At 45.4% G+C, this 21,944-nt stretch overlaps 1 protein-coding gene across 1 annotated transcript; it reads right to left on the reverse strand.

Annotated features, from left to right (window-relative positions):
• Nucleotides 1–10,474: 10,474 nt before the first annotated feature.
• LOC308547797 (uncharacterized protein) lies at nt 10,475–19,227 on the reverse strand. The gene is made up of 3 exons (XM_081118637.1): nt 18,980–19,227; nt 15,588–15,711; nt 10,475–14,303 (listed from the first exon to the last, which is right to left on the reverse strand). The coding sequence occupies exons 1-3, from the start codon at nt 19,028–19,030 to the stop codon at nt 12,478–12,480; spliced, it is 2,001 nt and encodes a 666-aa protein (XP_080974763.1). The 5' UTR covers nt 19,031–19,227; the 3' UTR covers nt 10,475–12,477.
• Between the last annotated feature and the right edge of the window lie 2,717 nt (nt 19,228–21,944).

Raw genomic sequence — 21,944 nt, forward strand, 5'->3', positions numbered from 1 at the left:
AGCATTTCCCACAAACACTGCACTCATATGGCTTTTCTCCCATGTGAAATCGCCTATATAGAAGAAGATTAAAGATTTGTCTAAAGGCCTTCCCACATTTGCTGCACTCATAAAGCCATCCTCCATTGCAGAAACACTGACATTGAACAAGTCTGTGATTGTGGCAGGCAGCTTTTTCACACTTATCTGACTGGTGATGACAATTTCCACTGGGAATGGCTTCCCCACCTACACTGCCACTGTGTGGCTCCTCACTGTTAGGACTGGCCTTGTACTGGAGAAGGCGAGAGATGGCTAGAAAGTCCTCCCAAACCTCCCTTCTGGTGAAAGGTGCACCTGATACATAGAAGCTCCACATGTTCGCAAACAAGGCCCTGTCCATATCTCCCTTCCAGGACTTTTCTCCACTGGCATCCCCCTGTTGCTGGTGAGGGTTTGCACTGAAACAGAAGCTTCTCACACAGGCATCACTAAAGAATCCTTTCTGCTCAAAGTATACTGCTTGGCACTCAGTCAGGTGCAAAATAGCTTTCAAGACTAATACACAGCGCTCACAGCGGTGGGTCTGCAAGGTTGCAGGAGATGTCTTAGAAGCCCTGACCTGTGACTCCCGTTTTCCAAATACACTCTGCTCACAAGAGGCCTCCTCATCTTGCATTTTATGCCAACAACCTAAAAGCAGAGAAATGCTGAGAAAGTAGATATTGACAATAATGGAATCAGCAAGTCCCATTACAGAGGTGTGTCAGACTTAACACACTGGTTTCATGAGATTGTCTGAAAACAAGGGACATGGAAGCACGTGGAATAAGGAGCTGATGCTCAGTACTGGGCCTCTGAAGATCGCAAGAGAGGGGAGACCCCACCAGTAAAAGGACACAAAGATGGCATGTGACACAGGAGAGGAGGGTACCCAGCTCATTCTTCTGCTAAAAGCACTCAGCAGGGCTGTCTCTTGGTGACAAGGGGAAGTTGTGCAGAAGCCCAGTTATGTTCTTTTCCCAATAAAATGGAGTAAATAAGCAGCTGGTGTTTGAGGACTACTGAAGGGCATATGCAAACTTCTTAACACATGCACACGTCAATGTTGGAGAACACTGAAGAAGGAGCAGTGCAGAGGAATAGGTGATGCGCGGAGACCACAACGGTGAAGGTGGCAAGGACCAGGAAGTCAGATTAAATGACAAGTTAGCCAACTGCCAAGTATAGGAAAGACAGAAACGAGGTGTGGCCAGCCAAGCGGGGTGGCTCATCAGTTGAGCATCGACCTATGATCCAGATCGAGATTTAATTGCTGGTCAGCGCATATGCCCAGTAGGGGGCGTGAGGGAGGCAGCTGATCAATGATTCTCATCACTGATATTTCTCTCTCTCTCAATCTCCCCCTCTCCCTTCCTCTCTCTGAAATCAAAAAAAGAAATGAGGTGTGGCCAGCGGCACTAGCACCAAAACACTATTGGACCCAGAGCAGGTTCCTCGTAAGAGCACTTGGAGCATCTTTTGTTGTAATCATTGGTACTGACCCTGGTTACTAAAACAGAGTTTCTAAATCTTTTGGAAATTTCTGGGTAGTATTATTGTCTTTGTTTTGAAAATGACGCAACTCTGGGTGGGTTCCTGAATAACTTCAGAATGGGTGCTACTCACCAGAAAGACCAAGCCATAATTAGAAAGAGGTCTTTCAAAAGAGATTTTCCCTGTACCATGTGGCATGTGCAAGAATATACTACACTAGACAACCTTTTTACACCATACACCAGAATAAACTCAAAATGGATTAAAGACTCACATTTTAGAATCAAAACCCTAACAATCCTAGAAAAAAACAGGCAGTGAAATCTCGAATATTTCTTGTAGCAATATTTTTTCAGATGTATCTGCTAAGGCAAAGAAAATAAAAAATATAAACAAATGGGAGTAATCAAATTAAAAAGTTTTTGTACAGCAAAGAAAACAAAATGAAAAGGCAACCCATTAAATGGAAGAACATATTTGCCAATAACATATCTAATAAAAGGTTAATATCTAAAATGTATTAAAAACTGATAAAACTCAACAAAAAAAAACAACCTAAGAAATGGGCAGCCCGAGCCGGTTTTGCTCAGGGTCGGCTGCAGACTGAAGGGTCCAGGGTTTGATTCCCAGTCAAGGGCACATACCGGAGTTGCAGGTTCAACCCCTGGCCCCAGTCGGGCTCATGCAGGAGGCAACCAATTGATGTGTCTCTCTCCCATGGATGTGTTTCCATGTTTCCCTCTCTCTCTCTCTCCCTTCCCCCTCCCTCCCTTTCACTCTCTCTAAAAATCAATGGAAAAAATATCCTCAGGTGAGGATTAACAAAAAAAAGTACTTAAGTCAATTACACTTAAATCAAACTTTCTAAATTATATTTTATTTTTTATTGATTTGAGAAACATTGATTTGCTGTTCCAATTATTTATGGATTCATTAATTAAATAGTTTTTGCTTTCTGACGAGTAAGAGAACTTGTAATCTTGGCATATACATCATGGCACATACCTCCTTTGTAGAACCTAGGGAGGAGGTCCCCTTAACATTGTTAGAATTACGTAATATATAATTCACATAGTTCACAGAGGCACAACAAATGCCTCCTATTCAGGGAGACCTCTGACCCCTCCCCCCCCAATTATCATGGTACCAGGATGCATATTAGGAACATAAAATCATGCAGTCTTTCTTTCAAGGCCTTGGGCAGCAATGCAAAAAACGCCAATATTGCACAAAGAGTGATTGTCTGACATCATTCTGTGCCTTCTGAAATATACAAACTTTGGGATCCCCACAAAATCTGTTCACCTCTACATGTTGAGAGATCACAATTTTGTTTTCAAATCACCTGGCATAGGGAATATAACCAATAATATTAAAGGCAAAAAGCAAAAAGACCTTTACAAAAATATCATAAACCAGAACAGGGTATAGTGGGCAGTTTGCAGGTTGGTGAACCTGGAAAACTTTATCACATAATAATGTGAGAACAATAATATTCATAAAAAGGTAGTGTTTCCTAGGTCAGGATGGGTTCTCTGGAACAATATTGGGTTAAGTCCACTTTCTAGTCACAGGAAAAGGAATGAGAATCCTGCCCAAAACTCAGAATATTTATAATTTTCCCAAGAAAAAGAAAGAACACAGAGGGCAGCATGCCTGAGCACACAGGGGTTGTGACTGGGCCACATGGTGCAGATGAGCCACAAGAGAGAGGTAAAATGGCTTAGCACAAAAACTGGCAGTGACATCAATTTGGTAATAGCCCTGGGAAGGTTAGAAAGTGTAATGCAGCTCCTTATTAGAGCCTTGTTTGTACCTGAAACTTATGAAGAAACTAACACAGTGTATGTTCCAGTAAAAGAGGTTTGAATTCACATAAATGTGTGAATTTAAAGAGTCTCTTTCAGTGTTGATATACCGAGTGAGAAAATAAAATAATCCCTAAATATTTAAAGCCTTTCTCAAGTGTGAACTCTCTGGTGTCTAAGGAGGTTAGATGTACAAGTAAAAGATTTCCCACATTCATTACACTCATAAGGTCTTTCTCCAGTGGAACTCTTTTGTGTTGAATGAGGGCAGAGCTGTGGCTGAAGGACTTCCCACAATCACTAGACTCATATGGCTTTTCTCCAGTGTGAATTTTCTGATGTAGAATAAGGGTAAATTTGCGACTGAAACATTTCCCACATTCACTACACTCATAAGGCTTTTCTCCAGTGTGAACTCTCTGGTGTTGAATAAGGTTAGATTTATCGGTAAAGGGTTTCCCACATTCACCACACTCATAAGGCTTTTCTCCAGAATGTACTTGACAGTGTTGAATAACGTGGGAGCGATGTCTAAAAAATTTCCCACAATCACTACACTCATATGGCTTTTCTCCAGTGTGAACTCTCTGGTGTTGAATGAGAGCAGAGCTTTGGCTGAAGGACTTTCCACAATCACTACATTTATACGGCTTTTCTCCAGTATGAATTCTCTGGTGTTGAATGAAGCTAGAGGTATCGCTAAAGGATTTCCCACATTCGCCACACACATAGGGCTTTTCTCCAGAATGAATTTGACAATGTTGAATAAGGTGCCAGCGTTGTCTAAAGGTTTTTCCACATTCAGTACACTCATATGGCATTTCTCCTGTGTGAACTCTATGGTGTTGAATGAGGGCACAGCTTTGGCTGAAAGACTTACCACAAACACTACACTTATATGGCTTTTCTCCCATGTGAACTCTCTGGTGTTTAATGAGGGTTGAGCTTTGGCTGAATGACTTTCCACAATCACGACACCCATATGGCCTTTCTCTGTCATCTCTCTGATGTCTCAGGATGTGTGAGTTGCAGCCAGAACATTTTCCACATCCACTACCCTCATAAAGTCTTTTTCCAGTGTTAACTCTTTGGTGTTTAATGGGGGTATAGCTTTGGCTGAAAGACTTTCCACAATCACACAACCCACATGGCTTTTCTCTAACATCATCTCTCTGATGTCTCAGGATGTGAGATTTCCGGCTAGATTTTCCACATCCACTACCCTCATAAGGTCTTTCTCCAGTGTGAACTCTCTGGTGATTAAGAAGAAGCGATTTGTGGCTAAAAGATTTCCCACATTCAGTACACTCATAAAGCTTTTTTCCAGAATGAAAACGATGGTGATTAATGAGTACAGATGTAGAAACATTGCACTCATATGGCTTTTCTCTAGTGTTCCCTCTCTGATGTTCAATGAGCCCAGAGTTTTCGCTGAAGTACTTCACAGGATTACTACACTTATAAGGCTTATGAGGCCCTGTCCATATCTCCTTTCCAGGGCTTCTCTCCACTAACATCTGTAGGTTGCTGGTGAAGGCTTGCACTGAAACAGAAGGCTCTCACACATGTGTCTCTGAAGAACCATTTCTGTTCAAGGTATGCTCCTTGGAACTGAGTCAGATAAAAAATAACTTTCAGGACAGAGATGCACCACTCACAGAGAAGGGTCTTCTGGGTTGCTGGAGCTGTCTTAGAAGCCCTGACCTGTGACTCTCCTTCTACAGATACACTCTGCTCAGAAAGGGCCTTCTCATTTTCCGATTTATGCCAACAACCTGAAAACAAAGAAATGCTGAAAAAAAGGATATTGACATTGGTGGAAAGGTCTAGTCCATTACAAAGGTGTATCAGACATAATACGCAGGTTTCATGGGATTATCTAAAAGTAAGGGACCTGGAGTCAGGTTGAAGAAAAGACTGCTGTGTAGTTCTGGGCCTCTGAACATAACACAATAGAAGAGACCTCACTAGAAAAAACACATAGATTGCATGCACCTCATGGAAGAGAAGCAGGATGTGCAACTATTCACCTACTAACAGCATTAAGCAGGGCTTGTCTGCTGGTGACATGGGCAAATTGTACAGAAGGTTGGTATTCTTTTTTCCCCAGTAAAATTGAGTAGCTGGTGTTTTACAGCTACTTAAGGACGTATGCAAACCTCACAACATATGCACAGGTCAATGTTGGAAAACATGCAGATGGAGGAGAGCAGTGGAACAGATGATGCATGGATGCCACAAAGGTGAAGGTAGCCAGGAGCCAGGAGGCAGGAAGTCACAGATGAAATAACAAGTGAGTAAAGGGTCAATATGGAAAAAAAGGTTGAAATGAAATGTGGCCAGTAGCACCTGCACCAAAGCACTATTAGACATGAACAGGTTCCTGGTATGATCAGAAAACAGCCCTTACATCATACCATTTCCCAGTTGCATCTCTCCAGGGCCAGGCCTCCTCTAAGACCATTTTGTCATGTCCACTCCGTGAGTAAACCAGGGTTCTCTGTGCACCCTCTATTGTACAATTACTCAGAACCTGAATGGTCCGTGTATTAATGTAAGACAACAGAGGTAAGCGGCCAGCAGTGGCTGAGAGCAACTCAGCATACATTAGTATTCAGGGAAAACAATATTAGAAACACCTGAAGGTAGATCTTACAAGTACAGTCCACAGTTCATGTGAGTAATGACCATGACCTGGCACAGGCAGTCACAAAGAACCAATAGCTAAGAGAAGGGGGCAGAACTGGAAGCCATAACTGCAAATCTCCTGAATTCCAGACACTTCCTGCACTTTTTGAGGCAACAAGTGTTAGCGATATTCAGGGAGTCCATGTCTCAGAGCACACCACACAGCTCAATCCTGGTAGCCACAGAACAGATGACAAGAAAGTGTGAAAAATTAGGAGAGCCTATGGTCTGGCTATAGGGCAGACAAAACTACCTCAGGAGAAAAAAGGGAAGGCAAGACATTACCTCAGGGCACTAAAAGAAATTTGAGTCTTACCTACAGATGCTACAAGTGAAAAGATTCCCAGCATCACATCACAGTACAGAAGTCTCTGAGCCTCATCAAGGAGTCCCCACTCCACCTGGGAAAAGATGATGGCCACATCCTCAAAATTCATATCCTGTCATAATGGGGACAGTTTATTCCATGATCAGCTTGTCTCCCAGGATTCCAAGTTCATCATACCCCCATCCTCCTGGCTCAGTGTACCCTGCACAGATTCACAAGGTGGCTCCTTAGCCTGTCACCTTCTCCCACCCATGTCACCCTGTGTGTCAGGCACCACTGTCTCCTTGTCCTAAATGCTGGTGTCTTGGCTCTAGGCGGTGTAAAGCACTTGCACCAGAAGCTGTAGTGTTTAGGGGTGAGGGGATGAGGCAGTGAGAGCCCTGGGGACCAGCACTTACCTCAGCCTTGTGACTCTGCTGGGCTGATGCCCTGGGATACAGTGGACTCAGTTGAGCCTGCGAAGCATAGAGATGCCAAAAGGGGCCATTTCTGGCTTGCCCAGCCTTGGACCTGCCTCTGCACAGCGGGGAGGGCTCTTCTGTGAACCACAGGTGCTCTGCAGCCTCTGACTCTGTGAACAAACCAGAGGTCAAAAAGACTGCAAGGATGATGACCTGGAAAGTTCCTCCCTAACATGATTCACAGGCACAGAAATGCCCCTATCTGAGGCTTTTTTTGGTTCAGCCCCGCCACCACTTGGTAATGTAGCTTCCTCATCCACACACAGGTCCTTAGAGTTCCACCAGGTGGGTGCGGTGCTTGGAAAGGACAACTTCAGGTTTTGGAGATTGTTTGCATTCTTCGGGGAGGGTTTTCTGCAACTGACCACTTGTTTGGAGATTAAGACTCCATGAATCTCAGAATGATCCCTGAGTTGGAAAGCATTATTTCAATTATTCCCAAAGGATACAAACCCAAGTGGACATATATTCTCATTCAGACACAAAATGCATCACTTCTTAGCTGGAATGTATTAACTATTTTCTGCCAATTAAAATGCATGGAGTCCGAAGCAATAGTGGATTTTGTAAATCTGTACATTCAGTCTGGGCCATGACCTGGCAGCTAAGGAGAGATTTAAGCTGCCATGAAGTAGGAAGAAAAGGAGTTATCTTCGCCTCTGGTTCCCACAGATAACATCTCTCTTGCCTCTATCCTCAGTGAAGGTGTGCAATCCAAACAATGTTGTTTACCATTTAGTAGTTCCTACTCAATATTCTAAGATATTTTCAATTCTTTTAGGAACATTACATATTTCTCAAAGGGCATCTTATCAAATTGTTTGGGTATGGGGTAGAGACTACAGTGTTCTCAGGCAGAGCACATGTGCAAAGGGAGCATCCAAACACCATCAACTCATTTCGTCTTGCAAGGAAGCGATTATTATTTCTCTGGTGATGGCTGGGACTCTTGTGCATGAGAAACTGATGTCAGAAGAAATTTGTGAAATGCAATTTAAAGAGTGCTATTAATAAGTATTATGTAGTTATTCAAAGAGAATAGTATAAATAGCTAAGAAAACACCAGTGGAGGGGGGAAAAGACTTAAGACCTCAGGTAATTTTTATCAGGAGACACTGAAGCCTGAGTTAGACTGAGCCTAATCTTGTTATTGCGATTCACTTTTTAAAAATTTATATTTATTGATTTTAGAGTGAAAAGAAAAAAAGAGACATCAATTTGCTTTCCTCCCATCTATGCACTCACTGGTTGGTTCTTGTACATGCCCCGACTGGGTGTCGAACCCACGACCGTGGTGTGTTGTGGCAGGGCTCTAATCAGCTGAGCTGCCCAGGGAGGGCTATGACCCCTTTTAACCTGCTCCAATCTAATGGACTTGTGGTGCTTTCTCACTGAAGCTTTAGCTTACAATTTCATGATGAATAATGTCAAAACTCTTGGAAACCTAATAACCGTACGTTCTTTAATGAAGATTCTGCTCAAATATGTTGCCAGTTCTTTTCCTTATTTTCTATGCAAGGCCTTCAGTCATATATTCACAATTTTTTCCTACTATTCTGTGCTGCAATTTTGAATCATTTTTTCTTTTCTTTCTTTAACCCTCACCCTAGGACATGCTTAGAGAGGGAGAGAGAGAAACATCAACCTGAGAAAGAAAACATCCATCGGTTGCTGTTGGTACACTCCTCAAATGGGGATCAAACGGTTAGAGGACAATGAAAAGCTAGGAAAATTGTGGGACAAGTGGAACAGGGAAACTGAGGCAGAAAATTAAACAAAGCCCCAAAACTTTGCAGGCTGCTTGTCGCAGGACTACATCTCAAGAACAAAGGGTTAAAACCTCCCCTCACAAAAGAATGCAGAGTGAAGGAAAGGGGGAGAGGAGAAGAAATCCTTTCAAGTCCTCACTAACTAGAGACTTAAGAGTAAATCATTGGAGCTATTGAAACAGGGAGGGCCCAGGCTGGTTTGGTTCAGTGGCTGGGGCATTGACGTGCAGACTGAAGGGTCCCAGGTTCAATTCAGGCCAAGGGCACATACCTTGGTTGCAGGCTCGATCCCCAGCTGCGGCAGGGGTGGGTGCAGGAGGCAACCAATTGATGTGTCTCTCTCGCACTGATGTTTTTTTCTCTCGTCCTCCCTTCCACTCTCTCAGAAAAGCAATGGAAAAAATATCCTCAAGTGAGTATTAAAAGAAAAAAAAACAGCAGGGAGGAGTAGGCAAGAGTAGTCTTATCTCATCCCACTGTTTAAACAGAAAAGCCAGCAGGCTCAGGATTTAATCACCAGGTGCTTCTCATAACAGAGAAAAGGGGAGACCAGAATCTGTACCAGGATATCTAGCAGAGAAAAAAAAACCCTATAGACACGAGGGTATATAAGGCAGAAACCTCCCACCACACTCCCTGTTCACATTAGCTGAGAGCTCATCTGCGCTTCATAACCCAGATGTATGGACTTGCTTGCATTGCTTCTTTAATAAATGTGCATGCTTTAATTTTTAAAATAAATTCACTTTAACACAACATAATTATTTTCTGGGGTCACTAGTTTGAATTCATTCCTAAGAGCATGACAAGTATTGAGGTGGGGAAAGCCCTCTTCCTCTGATTGAGGGGGCTATCAGGTAACACCTTTACTGGGATCTCTGGGCTGCCTGAATCAAAATCCACAACACAGGCCTGTACATAGGAGCCTGGCCAGGTGTGGCTCAAGGGTTGAGCATTGACCTATGATCCAGGAGATTGCAGTTCGATTCTTAGTCAGGGCAAACGCCTGGGTTGTGGGCTCAATCCCCAGTGGGGGACATGCAGGAGGCAGCTGATCAATGACTCTCCCATCATTGATGTCTCTCTCCCTTCCTCTTTCTGAAATCAATAAAGACATTTTAATAAAATAAAAACTATATAGTACATAGGAGACCTAGTCGGTTTGGCTCAGTGTTTAGTCAGCCTGTGGACTGAAGGGTCCCAGGTTCAAGTCTGGCCAAGGGCACGTACCTCAGTTGCAGGCTCGATCCCCAGCCCTGGTTGAAGTGAGTGCGAGAGGCAACCAATTGAAGTGTCTCTCTCACATCCATATTTCTCTCTCTCTCTGAAAATCAATGGGAAAAATATTCTCAGGTGAGGATTAAAAAAAAAACACCCGTGTTTCTTTAGTAAATAAATAATTAAATAAGTAAATTGTACATAGAACAAGAATTTGAGGGGGAAAATTGATTCCAGTATTAAAAAACAACTGTTCCATAGGACAAAGAAGTCATTTGGGTCATTGAGGAATGAGTGAAATCCCAACACATGTCTGATGTGGCACTATCATCCCATTAATTAAAATAATAAACTCATAAAAAGAAAATAGGCATAAGACATTTTACCAAGAGATAAAGAATGCATAAATAAATGCATTAAATGACCACCATCATGAATTCATAGGGAAGTGGAATTAAACAAAAACAAGTCACCACTACACTGATATCCAAGGATAATATTTTTAAAAAGTAACCATATGCAGGGTTCGCAAAGTTGCAGAACTGGAAATTTCACATACTGTGGGTTGGTGGGAAGGCAAAGGGAACGACCATTTTAGATCATAGTTCCACATTTCTTAAAATTTAAACATATATCTACACTGTAACAATTTGAGAAATACAACATCCATGAATATAAAGAACTGAATGCACATATTCATAGCAGCTTTATTTTTAATACCCCAAACCTGGAAATAATCCTAACCATAGGCAGATCAATGGATAAACAAAGTGGTTATTTATAGTACAGATTACTACAAAGCAGTAAAAAGAATTAAATATTCACATCAGCATTATTGTTGAATCTTAAAATAACTGCAGCATGAAGGAAACCAGTTTTTTCAAGACTATACACCTTATGATGCCTATAAGATTACAGAAAATATGAACTAATCTACTGTAAATAAACATAAATCAATAGAGATTATAAAAGGGCAGGAGGTAAATACAGGGTGGACCAAAAGTAGGTTTACAGTTCTTCATATGGAAAATAATAAAATAATAAATAATAATACAAGAATAAACTATATGGCCCATGTACTTACTACTTTAAACCTACATTCCTACCCTGTATATGAGTGACAGATAAGTCCATTTCATGTGTGGTTTCATAGCTTATCTGTATATCATAGCTCATCAAATAGTACACTTTAGATAAGTGCACTTTGTTGCACATCAATTATACATATACAAATGAATAAAGCTTTAAAAACCAGTTCCAATTAAGACCTAAATAATCCCTGTTTACTAAGAAAATTAGGTTGGCAAGCCTATATGTACTCTACCATCTCTCTTCTCATGTTCTGGAAGGGGCAGCCTTGCCTCAATGGCAGCAAATATTGGCAAACAGTAAGAACTACAGGAATGCTGACTGGGTCACAAAAGACACATCCTGGGAATGACTATAGGACCATCCTTTCTAGCTTTGTTTGCTTGTCTGTAGAGCAATGGCCTTGAGGTGAAAACCTCAAGAGAGCCTAGGGAAAGCCACAAAGCTGTTAGAAACAGCTCTAACGGTCATGAGAATGTCTGTAACCACAGATCACACAAGCCACAGGCCCTGGAACATTTGTGGAAGAACTTTCAGAAGAGGCACCATTCATCTAATTCATTGCAGTGTCTTCCACTCACTATTAATACAGTGCTTCTGTCCCAACTGTGGTCCTACCTAACCCTCAGAGTCTTAAATGACACCAGCCTATGAAATTTCATACACCATGGCACATGGCTCCTTTGCAGTACCTCAGGATTGGTAGAATTATGTAATGTATACTATAAAAAAGGGAATAAAATTCATATTGTTCACAGAAGCGTGAAAAACGCCTCCTCTTCAGTTACCTCTCACCTCCCCAATAATCATGGAACTAGAATGTATATTAGGAACAAAAAGTCATGTAGTCTTTCTTTCAAGGCCTTGGGCAGCAATGCAAAATAAGCCAACATTGAATAAAGAGCATTTTTCTGCCATCATTATATCCCTTCTGAAACACAGAAAGTTTGGGATCCCCACAAAATCTGTTCACCTCTATAAGCTGACAGATCACCATTCTTATTTCAAATGATCTCACGCAGTGAATACAACCAGCAAAATTAAGATACAAAAGCACAAAGACCTTCACGAAAATATCCATAATCCAGAGCAGTGTACAACGGTTCCCAGGTTGGTGAATGAGTACCTGGAAAAATCCCCCACAACATAATGTGAGAACAATGTCCATAAAAAAGGTAGTCCTTCTTAGCTGAGGATGGGTCCTCTGGACCAAACTGGGTCAGGTCCATTACCTAGTAGAAAGAAAGGAATGAAGATCGCACCAAGAGTTCTGTGTATTCATAATTTCCTCAAGCAAAAGTGAGAACACAGGGGTCAGCTTCCCTGAGCATGCAGGGGTTGTGATTGACGCACACTGTGCAGGTGGAGCCAGGTGGTAGAGGTGAAATGGTCTCAGCCACAAAAACTAGCAGTGATATCAATCTGGACAGGTTAGAAAGTGCAATGCACCTCCTTAATACCTCCTTTGTACCTCAAGCTCATGAGGATTCCAGCACATTGTATGTTCGACTAATACAGATTTAAATTCAGGTAAATGGGTCTCAAAGAGTCTCATCCAGTGTTGTTATACTGAGTGAGGAAATAAAGCATTTCCTACACATTTAAGGGTTTTCCCCAGTGTGAAGTCTCCGGTGTCTAAGGAGGTTAGATGTGCGAGTAAAAGATTTCCCGCATTCATTACACTCATAAGGTCTTTCTCCAGTGTGAACTCTTTTGTGTTGAATGAGGGCAGAGCTGTGGCTGAAGGACTTCTCACAGTAACTACACTCATAGGGCCTTTCTCCAGTGTGAACTCTCCAGTGTCTAAGGAGGTTAGACGTGCGAGTAAAAGATTTTCCGCATTCATTACACTCATAAGGTCTTTCTCCAGTGTGAACTCTTTTGTGTTGAATGAGGGCAGAGCTGTGGCTGAAGGACTTCCCACAATCACTACACTCATAGGGCCTTTCTCCCGTGTGAACTCTCCAGTGTCTAAGGAGGTTAGATGCACGGGTAAAAGATTTCCCACATTCATTACACTCATAAGGTCTTTCTTCACTGTGAACACTTTTGTGCTGAATGAGGGAAGAGCTTCTTCTAAAGGACTTCCCACAATCACTACACACATACGGCTTTTCACCAGTATGAATTCTCTGGTGTTTAATGAGGTTGAAGTTATAGATAAAGCGTTTCCCACAAACACTGCATTCAAACCGCTTTTCTCCAGTGTGAACTCTCTGATGTTGAATGAGTATGTATTTGTACCTAAAGCATTTCCCACAATCACCACACTCATACGGCTTTTCTCCAGCATGAACTTTCTGGTGATAAATGAGGGCAGAGCTTTGTCTGAAGGACTTTCCACAAACACTACAATGATACGGCTTTTCTCCAGTGTGAACTCTCTGGTGCTGAATGAGGGCAGAGCTGTTGCTGAAGGACTTTCCACAATCACTACACTCATATGGCTTTTCTCCAGTGTGAACTCTTTTGTGTCGAATGAGGGCAGAGCTGTGGCTGAAAGACTTTCCGCAATCAGTACATGCATAAGGATTTTCACCAGTATGAATTTTCTGGTGTCTCATGAGATTAAATTTGTAGCTAAAGCATTTCTTACAGAAACTGCATTCATAAGGCTTTTCTTCATTGTGAATGCTTTGATGTTGAATGAGAATATATTTGCAGCTGAAGCATTTCCCACAAACACTGCACTGATAGGGCTTTTCTCCAGTGTGAACACTCTGATGTCGAATGAGGAAAAACTCACGGTTAAAGGATTTCCCACAAATACTGCACTCATAGGACTGTTTTTCTCCTGTGTGAACTCTCCTAGGTAGAATGAGGTTAAACATTTGTATAGAGGCTTTCCCACATTTGCTACACTCAAAAAGGCCTTCTCCAGAATAGACACTCTGATGTTGAAGAAGTTTCTGGTTGTGGAAGGCAGCTCTTTCATATTCACCCCACTCATGATGACTTTTTCCACTGTTAACAATCTGACCACTCTCACTGTCACTGTGTGGGTCCTTAGTGTTAAGAGTGGCCTGGTGCTGGAGAAGGCCTGATATGGCTGGAAAGTCCTCCTGAATGTCCCTATTGGTGAAAGGTGCCCCTGATACATAAAAGCTGCTGCTGGTCACAAATGAAGCCCTGTCCATATCTCCTATCCAGGGCTCCTCTGCAATGGCATCCCTCTGTTGCTGGTGAAGGTTTGCACTGAAACCGAAGTCTCTCACACATGCATCATTGAAGAATGCATTCTGCTCAAGGTTTGTTGCTTGGAACTCTGTCAGGTGGAAAATAGCTTTCAAGACTAAGACACACTGCTCACAGGAATGAGTCTTCTGGGTTGCTGGAGCTGTCATAGACACCCTGACCTGTGACTCTCCTTCTACAGATACGATCTGCTCACAAAGGGCCTCCTCATCTTCCGATTTATCCCAACAACCTGAAAGCAGAGAAATGCTGAGGAAATGGATGTTGACATTGGTGGAAGAGGCAAGTCCCGTTACAAAGGTTTGTCAGACATAATACGTTGCTTTCATGGGAGTGTTTGAAAATGAGAGACCTGGATGCAGGTTGAATAAGGGGCTGCTGTGCAATACTAGGTCTCTGAAGATTACAAAATAGGGGAGACCTCACCAGTAAAAGGACACAAAGATGGCATGCATCACATAGGAGAGAAGTAGGATCTCCAGCTCATTCTTCTGCTAACAGTGTTCATCAAGGCTTGTCTGCTGGTGACATGGGCAAGCTGTGCAGAAGGTTGGTTATGATTTCCACCAGTAAAATTCAATAAATGAGTAGTTGGTGTCCGCGAACTACTTAAGGATGTATGCACACCTCATAACAAAAGCGCAGGTCAATGTTGGAGAATACTGCAGAGGGAGCAGTGCAGAATAACAGGTGATGCACGGAGGCCACAGAGGGGAAGATAGCCAGAAGCCAGGCAGTCATAGATAAAATGATAAGTCAACAAAGTGTCCAGGATAGGAAAGAAAAGGTAGAAATTAGGTATGGCCAGTGGCACTGGCACCAAACCACTATGGACACAAGGTAGCATCCTGGCATGATCTGAACACAGCCCTTATGTCATCCTCTTCCCCAGCTGCAACTCACCAGGGCCAGGCCTCCTCTGGGACCATTTTATCATGTTCACCCTGTGAAAAAATCAGGGTTCTCCTTGCACCTTCTATTGCACAATTACTCAGAACCTGAATGATCCGAGTCTTAATGAAAGACAACAGAGGTGAGCAGCCAACACTGGATAAGAGCAATTCAGCAAGCATTAGCAATCAGGGAAAACAACATTACAAACAACTGAAGGTAACAAGTACACTCCACGGTTCGTATAAGTAATGACCATGACCTGGCAAAGGAAGTCAAAAACAACCATTAGCTAGAGGAAGGGGCAGAACTGGAAGGCATGGATCTGAACATAGTCACTCTACAAGGCAGAGGGTAAAGAGGTGGGATGCACTGCACTGTCTGCAAGACTCGTGACTCCCAGATACTTCCTGTACTTTTTGAGGCAATAAGTGTTAGGGTTGCTCAGGGTGTCATGGCTCAGGGCACTGCACACAGCTCATCACTGGCAGCCACAACATATATGACAAGAAAGTGGGGGCAATTAGTAGACCCATGGTCTGGTTGTGGGACAAAGCTACTTCTGGATAAAAAAGGGAAGGCAGGACATCACCTCAGAATAAAAGAAGAAACGTGAAGGTCTTACCTACAGATGCTACAAGTGCACATATTTCCAGCATCACATCGCAGTACAGAAGTCTCTGAGCCTCATCAAGGAGCCCCCACTCCTCCTGGGAGAAGACGATGGCCACATCCTCAAGGTTCATTTCCTGTCATAATGAGGACAGTACAGTTAATGATCAGGTTCTCTCCTAGATTTTTAACCATGTGGTACCCCCCTATCTTCTACATCCATTTCCTCTCTCTATTGCCCACGTGAGAGAAGATACCAGGCCTCCGTCCCATTTAAGTCATTCTCTCCTAAATTCCTACTGATACCTTGTCTTCTTACAATAATAGGCAGATGGGCAGATAGATGGTACCTTTGCTCTGGGCATGGCATGTAGGCCATACTGCCTCTTGTTAACACAATGGGTGTCACAAACATAGAGTAGGGAGAGAACTCGGCCATAGAGAGGATGTGAATTAGGCATTTGTCTTGCCAGGAAATTCCCCTGTAGTCCCACACACTGTCCCTCCAAGACATAAAAAACATGGCATCACCATTATTCCTTAGAAACACTATCACAGAGCACTGAGACCATCAGTTTACACTACTCTCTGCACTTAGTTCTTTGAATCATACCTCTTACACAACAACTTTCCTAGAACAACTTCAAAGTTAACACAAACATGCCATGACCAGGACAATTTGTTCCATGATATCTTTCCCAGGATTCTAATTTCAGCACCTCCTTAATCTATCCCCTTCTTTTCCTTCTCTCTTCCCCACACAGGTGGAGATTTTCAAGCCCAGTTGTTACTGATGTCTGCTATCTCATCTAGATCCTACTGAACAGTGGATCAGCTCTCAACAAAAATAAGCAGGTTGGCACATAAATGACATGTGCCAACTGGACCACGCATGTAGCACCAGAAACGCCCTCTTTTCAGGCAAGTACCCTAGGGTTCAACACATTGTTTCCTCCAGTCACCACCAGACATGGGATCACCCTTCATTCACTCTTATGTCAAAGCCATGGCCCTGCGGCCATGAATTCATACTCCCTCTGCAAATACACATCATTCTTCCTACCACATCTCTCTCACGACTGAACTTACGCAGCCCAGGCCTCCTCCTGCCCTGCAACATAGTCTTCTCCTGGTCTCTCTACTCATTACTCAGCATATGTGGTTGAGAGAATGCTTGGCAATTTCAAAAAGGATCAATTACAACTCACACTCTGATGGTCCACACTCACAGAGGCAACCTTGAGTCCTGCCATGAAGGCCTCCCTCCCTGACTGTTCCTTGTTTCAACCTCACCTACAGAGGACCACATCAGATCTCAGATATCCACAGCCCTCCTCCACCGGTGCTGCACTTGATGTCCCTTCACCCATCACAGCCTTCCTCTGTCCACCTCAACCTCACTCAAGGCCTAATTCAAGAGGCCCTCTACCCCATGTCCACTGAGTCTCCCAGATGACCGCTTATGCTACTAAGCTACTCTGTCAGACTAACTTCAAGACCCCAGGCTACACCAAGGGTGACAACAAATTCCTGGTGAGTGTTTAGAGCAATGAATATGAACCAGCCCCAGTCTCATCTTGTGTGAATTACTCTTTAGCCTCCCATCCATCTCATGTCCACTCATCCCTAGAAGACCTTGGCCACTTGCCAAACCATAGTCCCTCCCCCACCCTCTACATGACCATTTCTATCTCTAACCTGTGTTGTAACACCCACTAACCACAACCAGGGGTCCCAAAAGGAAACCCAGTCATCAGGACCACCATACACTTCCTGAACTACTACAACCATTCTTACTGACATGATTTCCCATATTTAAGTGATGTATAGCTCCTCCCTGGTCCATACACTCTTACGCTATTTTTTGGAGAAGTCTCCATCCTGAACTTCTCCTCCTCAAAGTTCCAGAAGCCATGAACTGCTCTCTGAAACATCTCATACCCTTAACAGGCCAAAAATAAAACTCCCAATATCCTCAATGAAAATTACTCTTACTACTATGGATTTCCCCATCTCAGTGGATGGTGCTTCCATTCCTCCAGCCACTAAAACCAAATTTTCATGTCATCCCTGACTCCTAGCTTTCTCTCTCAACCTCCAAATTAGAAAATCCAGGTGGTGCCCATGCCGGGTTGCTCAGTTGGTAGGGGATTTGTCCTGATATGCCAAGGTTGGGGAGTTGATGCCCTATGCAGGCACATACAAAAATGAACCAGTGAATGCATAAATAAGAACAACAACTAATCAATGTCTGTCTATCTTCCTTCCTCTTTCTCTAAAATTAATAAACAACATTTTAAAACAACAACAACAAAATCCAGGTGGCCACACCTAAAATACCAACCCAAAATCCAGCTGCTTCTCCCACTTCCAAAGCCACCATCATGGGCCCTTCACCATCACACTCACCCAGGCTATGGCAGTAGCTTCCCCCCAGGTCTTTCCACCACATCAATCACACCCACACTGTACTGGACTCTGCAGCCACAGGGAATCTAATGAGACCTGGGTCAGAACACCAGCCTCCACTGCTCCCATAACCTGCAGAACAGACACCAGCTTGTCACGAAGCTGCTCTAGACCTGACCGCTGTCCCACTGTTCCCAGTTCCCATAAGGAAGGAAGGACACCTGCAGGTCCCTGCACCGGCTCAGCCTCCCCTCCAAGCTTCTGCACATTCTGGCCCCTATCCCTGGAGGCCCTCCCACATCTCATTCCACTAGCTGCCAAAAACAGGGGCCACTTCCTATAACCCTGGACCTGGACTCTGGACCTAGGCTTGGTGTCTGCTCAAGGTCCCTACGGCCAGGGGCTGGGCGAGTCCCACGGCACAGACCACAGGGGTGTCCGAAAGGCCCTGAAACACGCCCCAAACCTAGCGCCCCTAAGCGACCCGCAGGTGCAGGAACCTGTGAAAACAGCGGCCTGTCGGGAGCCCGGCAACCACCGCGGGGCCCGTGGGCTCAGCCGCCCCGCCTGTGCCCAGCCCCGGGCCGGGTGACCCGCGGTGACGGCGCGGCCTCGGTGCTCAGGGCGGACCCGGCGGGGCCCTCATGTCACAGGGCTGCGCCTCCCGGTCCCAGCCGCCACCCTCTCCCCGGGTCTCCTCCTCCGAGCAGTTCTGGGAAACTTCAGAGCCCAGCCCCCGACACCGACCCTCCGTCGCTCGCAGCCCGGCGCGGCCTGGCTCCCGCGCAGGACCCCGCCTCGAGTCACAGCCCAGGGCGGGCCCCGCGACCTCCGGCTCGGCCGCCCCTCCGCCCGCCTCCCTCGCCCGCCCGTCACCGCGTGTCGCCCACGAGCCCTCGCGGCCCGCGCGCCGGGCCTGGGCTTCGGGACGAGGCGGGCGCCCGCCCCGGCGGCAGGTTGGCGGGGGAGGCGGGGAGGCCCGGGGCGCGCGCTCACCTCGCCCGGGCGCCTCAGCGCAGCCGCCGCCGCCGCCGCCGCCGCCGCCATTGGTCTCTGAGGGCGGAGCGAAGTCTGAGACGCTCGGAGGCCCCGATCCCGGCCGGTTGTGGCTCCAGAAGCCTCGGACCCGCCCCTGCGCTACGGGACGCCTCCTCCGGCGTTTCCTCGGACCCGACCTGGCGCCCTGGAGCTCGGAGCTCAGACCGGGTGCACCGACCCTCCGGGGAGGCCAAAATGACCGCCACGAGGAGGACCCGGAAGTCCCGCCCTGACCCCGGGCGCCGCGCAGAAACGTCCTTTCCCTGGGCTTTCATTGGCTCAGCCGGCCGCCGTTGGGCGCACTGCCCTCTGGGTAATGTAGTCCCCTCCCCCCGCGAGGGCCGCCGGCGTCCTAGGCGCCGACCTCTGAGAGCGGAGGTGCTGCGGCCGCCGGCTGAGCAGGTCGGTTTGTCCGGGCGGCTTCCCTTTTCCGCCCAGGTAGCGGGTTCTATGCCCCCACCCCCATGGCTGAAGAGATAATTTTAGGTTTCGAGGGAGGTGGGCAGGGTTGTGGGGTGTTGTCTGCAGCTGATTAGTTTTTTGTTGACATTTTGGGTGAGCTCAGAGGCGGGTCCTTTCAGTCATTGAGACAGGCCCGTGGGACAGGGAAACCGAGGCGGACTGTCAAACAGCCTCTGCAGACCCCTCCTCAGCCCTGTCTGCCCCAAGCCAAGGGCGCGTGGGAGTAAATGGTTTGTTAGGTGCGCCGGGTACAGAAGCTCAGCAGGGCAGGAGCCCGGGGCCCAGCAAGGGGCGACCCTGGGAAAGCCAGAGCCTCCTCCCCGGGTAACCTGTCCTCCCCCAGGTCCTGCGGTTTAGGCCCCTGAGGGTCTCCTCCCTGAAGATAACACCTAGGCCTCAGTTGTAGCTCAGCTCCAGGCCCAGCGCGGCCTGCAAGCTCACACCTGGAAAGCCGATGAATATTCTATGAGACCCTCCCCTAAGATTCCCGCCTTGCAGAGAGAATTAAAAGCCTCAGGACAAAGCACTTTGCGAGCTCTCCCTCTGGGGAGCACCACCCCCTCGGCCATTTTCTAACCCGTCTTTTTCCGGCAGCCACCCGCATCTCCTAAACCCTAAGTGATCCCGCAAGACCTACAGCCAGGGCAGCAACTGGCAGAGGCAGCTCCTCACAGGCTCGTCCTCTGAACCTGACCCCCGGCTTCCTTTGGACTTCCCCGAAAGCCAGGTGAGCCCAGCCTAGGCTCTTCTGTTGCTTCTTCTATGCTGAGCCCTTTCTTCTTTTACTGTCCCCAGCTTTAATAAATGTTCCCTCATAGTCATCTGTACCCGTGTTGTGAGTTTTCCTGCATAACGCCAAGAACCCATACACTACCGGCCGGCCCTTAGGCAGACCCATTCAGGGTCAGGTCCTCTTTCCAGTAACAGGAGTGGCTGCATTTTGTGTTTGAACGAGAATATATGTCCACTTGTAATATGCAGTCTTTTGGAAATGTTACCAGAAAGGGGACCTAGCCCTTGGTGGGTTCTTGACTTCGTGCAGGAAAAATTTCACAACATGAGTACAGATGACTATGAGGGAACATTTATTAAAGCTGGGGACAGTAAAACAAAGGCTGGGGAAATGAGTCTAGGCTGGTCTGCTTTGGCTACCTAAGAAGTCAGTTAAAAGGGGGACTTTGGGGCAAGTTCAAGGGGTTTGTCTAGGATGAACTGCGGCTACCCATTGCTGCACTGGTTGCAAGCCTCATGGGGTCCTTAGAGTTTAGTAGATGCACGCCTGTGAGGGAAGAAGGGGTGAGGGAGGTGAAGGTGTGCGCTGGGGAAGGAGAGCACACGCCAGATCCTTTGACATGAGGCTTTTATTTCTCTCTTGCAGGTGGGAATCTTAGCCGAGGTCTAGGGAGGGTTTCAACAGAATATTCATCAGTTTTCTAGGAGTGTTCCTTCAGGGTTGCAGTCTTCACTGATTGGTCAGTGTAAGGGCAGGGGGTCATTAGTCATTGCAACTGGTCCTGGTATTGCCCACCTGGTTTTGTTGCTTTTCTGGGTCTGGAGCTGAAATACAACTGAGGCCTAGATGTTATCCGAGGGAGGTGACCTTCTATATCTGCTGTAAATTGCTCTGTCAGTTTGTTCAGCTGTCTCAGTTTCCCTATTTCATTTGTCCTGGCTTACTGGCCTGTCTCACTATGACAGTGGCAGCCACGATCACAGTCTGAGCCTGTGTGCAGAGAGGGCATCTTCTCCCTGAGATAAACATTTGGTTATTGTTTGAGGATGATGTTAGCAATCCAAATAATTATTCTGAAAAACTGTTAGAGTGAAGGTATTTTCTGGATGAACTTTCAGAAGAGGCACATTCCTATGTACCAGAAAGTATAGTTACACGTCTGTATTATAGACATCTGGATTGTTCAAGGGCAACTCAGAATTTTATTTTTTAATCCTTAACTGAGGATATTTTTTCCATTGCTTTTCAGAGTGGAAGGGTGAAAGAAACATCGATGTGAGAGAGACACATCAACTGGTTACCTCCCACACACACCCCAACCAGGGCTGGGGATAGAGCCTGGAACTGAGGTACATGCCCTTGGCCAGAATCAAACCCAGGGCCCTTCAGTCCATGGGCCAACGTTCTAACAATTGAGCAAAACCGGCTAAGGCAGGCAACTCAGAATTTTAAATTACAAGAGAAATATTGAACCAACTACATAAAACATTAACACCTCAATGAACAATTTTTCAGTGAGCACAGAGTTTTTAGTGAATAGAGTTAAAAGACACACCTAATAAAAGCTGCACAAATGTATATTATATCCTGATTGCAATCTGCCTTAAATAACTAATTAATAAAATTCAACACAAACATACTTATCGCATTTAAAAAATATTTCTGTGTACTCAAGTTGTCAGTCCTTACATTCTAGAAAAGCATTAGAAAAGGTTACACATTGACGTA

The sequence above is a fragment of the Miniopterus schreibersii genome (assembly GCF_964146895.1).
Source record: "Miniopterus schreibersii genome assembly, chromosome: 18".
NCBI classification, from domain to species: Eukaryota; Metazoa; Chordata; class Mammalia; order Chiroptera; family Miniopteridae; genus Miniopterus; species Miniopterus schreibersii.

Bases quoted from the DNA above. Each gene is read 5' to 3' on its own strand.
- LOC308547797 (XM_081118637.1), bottom strand. From the start codon at position 19,030: ATGGCGGCGGCGGCGGCGGCGGCGGCGGCTGCGCTGAGGCGCCCGGGC. The intron at 15,712-18,979 runs GTGAGCGCGCGC...TCATTATGACAG, and splicing joins CGCTGAGGCGCCCGGGCGAG to GAAATGAACCTTGAGGATGT. The intron at 14,304-15,587 runs GTAAGACCTTCA...CTCTGCTTTCAG, and splicing joins TGCACTTGTAGCATCTGTAG to GTTGTTGGGATAAATCGGAA.